This window comes from Onychostruthus taczanowskii, unplaced genomic scaffold (assembly GCF_017590055.1).
Source record: "Onychostruthus taczanowskii isolate IOZ18803 unplaced genomic scaffold, ASM1759005v1 scaffold96, whole genome shotgun sequence".
Lineage (NCBI taxonomy): Eukaryota > Metazoa > Chordata > Aves > Passeriformes > Passeridae > Onychostruthus > Onychostruthus taczanowskii.
The window spans coordinates 2,013,716-2,016,728 of NW_024507657.1; the positions used below are offsets into that span (position 1 = coordinate 2,013,716).

General features: G+C 52.9%; 1 protein-coding gene across 1 annotated transcript; it reads right to left on the minus strand.

Moving 5' to 3' along the window:
* Positions 1 to 1,507: 1,507 nt before the first annotated feature.
* On the minus strand, positions 1,508 to 2,944 carry FOXD1 (forkhead box D1). The gene has a single exon (XM_041426926.1). It carries the CDS (start codon positions 2,942 to 2,944, stop codon positions 1,676 to 1,678), a length of 1,269 nt encoding a protein of 422 aa, XP_041282860.1. The 3' UTR covers positions 1,508 to 1,675.
* Between the last annotated feature and the right edge of the window lie 69 nt (positions 2,945 to 3,013).

Consider the following 3,013-nt stretch of genomic DNA (forward strand, 5'->3'; position numbering starts at 1 on the left):
CTTTTTTTTTTTTTTTTTATTATGAAAATTCACATATTTGATCCCCGAGTCTCCTAAATTGTTATAAATACAGTCGTAGTTGAAAAGTGCCTCCCTGGTTTGAAAAATGCATATTCCTAGTCCACAACAAACATTCACACGTCTACTCTTAAAACATGCGATTCTCTTTTCCATATATAAGCTCTGAATATTTGAGGCCGTATTTTTGGTTGAATTTTTTTTAGTCTATAAAATAGATACCTGCGGATCTTAAAAACGAGTGTTTGGAATCAGAAAAGCTACTTTCATGGTTGGTTTTGTACATCCTTACTTCGACAGCTTATAAACTTAATCAACTCGTCACACGAGGATATTACAAAGCGCATTTTATATTTTATGTATTGAAAAGTAGAAACACATGCCACTATTATGATCATCACAGAAACATAAGTGTCTAGAACAAATCTCTCTTAAGTTCAATGTATGCCCTTCATTAGTAGTATTTTCCTTTGGGCCTCTTGGAAACCAAACTATGATGCATTTGTGATTTAAAACACACCCAAAAGTATAAAAATAGTTTTAAACTGGCTTTTTAATCAATCCCCTGATTGGTGCCTTGAAGGACTGGGCTTTACTCCCTCCAGAGAGACCTATTTCTATTTATCCCCTCTTTCGTTCCTGCTGTTTTTTGTGGAGTGTTTTTTTTTTTTTTTTTTGTTTTGTTGGGGTTTTTATGTCGGTGTTGTGTGGATTTGTTGTTTTTGTTTGTTTGGGGTTTTTTTTATTGTTTGGTTTGTTTTGGGTTTTTTGTCATTCTTTATCTGCTAGGGTTAACAATGCATTGACTGCAAAGATCGTATTTTTATTTTCTTCTTTGCAGTCAAATCTGCACATAATAAATTTCAAGCTAGAATATTCCTTGACTATTGTGCTATTAATCCCAAAGAAAAAAATATCAGTGTCCCAAAAAAAGGAGAAGTGCTAAGGAAGGAAGGATCCAAAGCCAATTGTTTGGCTGGGCTCCTTTGGTCTTTGGGGTTGGTTTTGACTTTTTTTTTTTTTTTTTTTTTTGAAAATTAAAAATTTTATTTTTGAAAATGTGTAAAAATTTTACATTAAAATGGTACAATAATACTTGCCAGTAATTTTAACAATATTCCTTGTAAAGAATACGCATAAAGTACAAAATAAAAAACTCCATAAGTCTATTATAATACAAAACACAGGTTAAAATAAGAAATGATAATCTTGACTTTCTTCTGTGTAAACACGTTAATCTTTTCTTTTATAAAAGTACATGAGACAAGTGTACTAAATGAAAAAGTATTGCTCTGCTGTCCTCCCTCAAGCCTTTTTTCTCTCCTGTACATTACTGTTTTCAAGCTCCTAGACCTGAGAATCTCTGAACTTTAGCGGTTTAGAGACAATATTTATCACCGTATTTGTTTCTTTTTAAGGAGTAGCGAGTAACTTTCCGATGTAGTGACCGCCTGCCCGTGCAGTATCTAGATCTACACCTGGCTTTGCACTAGTGAAGGTCACGGGAGGTCCGTCGCTCGCGGCGGACGGCTCCCGAGTCCCGTCACAATTATCCCCACGCAAAAACAGGCAGCCCCTGCGGGCAGCGTCCGCCGGGCGTCCGAGCGGCGGAAAAGGAGATACCCCAGATCCTACCTTCGGAAAGACTCCCAAACACTTAACAGTTAGAGATCCGTGCCGCGAAGCCGGGGGTGGCGGGCAGGGCGGCGGCAGGGGGCAGGCCGCTCCCGGCGCTCCCCAGCGAGCGGGCCAGCCCCGGCGCCGCGGTCGACTGCGAGGCGCAGCTGCTGCCCGCGCCGGGGCCGGGGCTTCCCCCGATGATGCTCTCGATGGAGAAGGGCGAGCGGGCCAGCGCCGCGCCGCTGCCGGGCTTGGCGGAGTGCAGCGAGGCCGCCAGCGCCGGGCCCAGCGGGTGCGCGTAGCCGAAGGGCGTCCGTGCCAGCTCCGCCGCCGGCAGCAAGGGGCCCGGCGGCGCGGCGGCGGCGGGGGGCAGAGCCGCACCGGGAGCGCTGCCGGGGGCGGCAGGGGGCTGGCGGGGCGGCGGAGAGTGGTGGTGGAAGGCGAAGAGGGCGGAGTGGGGGTGGTAAGGCTGGAGCTGGAGACCGTAGCCGCAGCCGTAGGGTCCGTAGGCGCAGGGCGGCTGCTGCGGAGGCTGCGGCGGAGGCTGCGGGAGGAAGGCGGCGGGGTCCACGGCGCGGAGCAGAAGCTCGGGCGCCGGGAGCTGCTGCCGCTTGAAGCGCTTTCGGCGGCGCAGGAAGCTCCCGTTGTCGAACATGTCGGCGGATTCGGGGTCAAGCGTCCAGTAGTTGCCCTTGCCAGGATTGCCGGGCTCCCGGGGGATCTTGACGAAGCAGTCATTGAGGGAGAGGTTGTGGCGGATACTGTTCTGCCACGCAGGGAACTTCTCCCGGTAGTAGGGAAAGCGCCCGCTGATGAACTCGCAGATCTCGCTCAGCGTCAGCCGCTTCTTGGGGCTCTGCAGGATGGCCATGGTGATGAGAGCAATGTAGGAGTAGGGTGGCTTCACCAGGCTGTTCTTGCCGCCGCCGCTGCCCGCCCCGCCGCCGCTGCCGCCGCCGCCCGCCCCGCCGCCGCCCGCCGTCGCCTTCTGCGGGCCACCCCGCGAGGGGGGCCGAGAGCCACCGGCAGCATCCCCACCGCCCGCCCCGCCGCCGCCGCCACCTACGCCTCCACCGCGCACGGGAGACCGCGGCAGCAGGGCGGCGGTGTGGAGGTCGCCCACATCCTCCTCGTCCTCTTCCTCGTCGTCGTCCTCGTCCTCCTCCTCGTCCTCGGCGTAGGAGCGGCGGCGGCGGCGGGTCCGTGGCTCCTCGTCGTCCTCCTCGTCGTCTTCCTCGCCCACCACATCGATGTCGGTCTCCTCAGCCAGAGTCGACGCCTCGGACATCTCCGAGCTAAGGGTCATGGCGCGGCGGCGGGGCAGCGCATCGGTGGCGGCCGGCGCGGCGCGGCGGGCGAGCGGGCGCTTTCCCCG

Bases quoted from the DNA above. Each gene is read 5' to 3' on its own strand.
- FOXD1 (XM_041426926.1), bottom strand. From the start codon at position 2,944: ATGACCCTTAGCTCGGAGATGTCCGAGGCGTCGACTCTGGCTGAGGAG.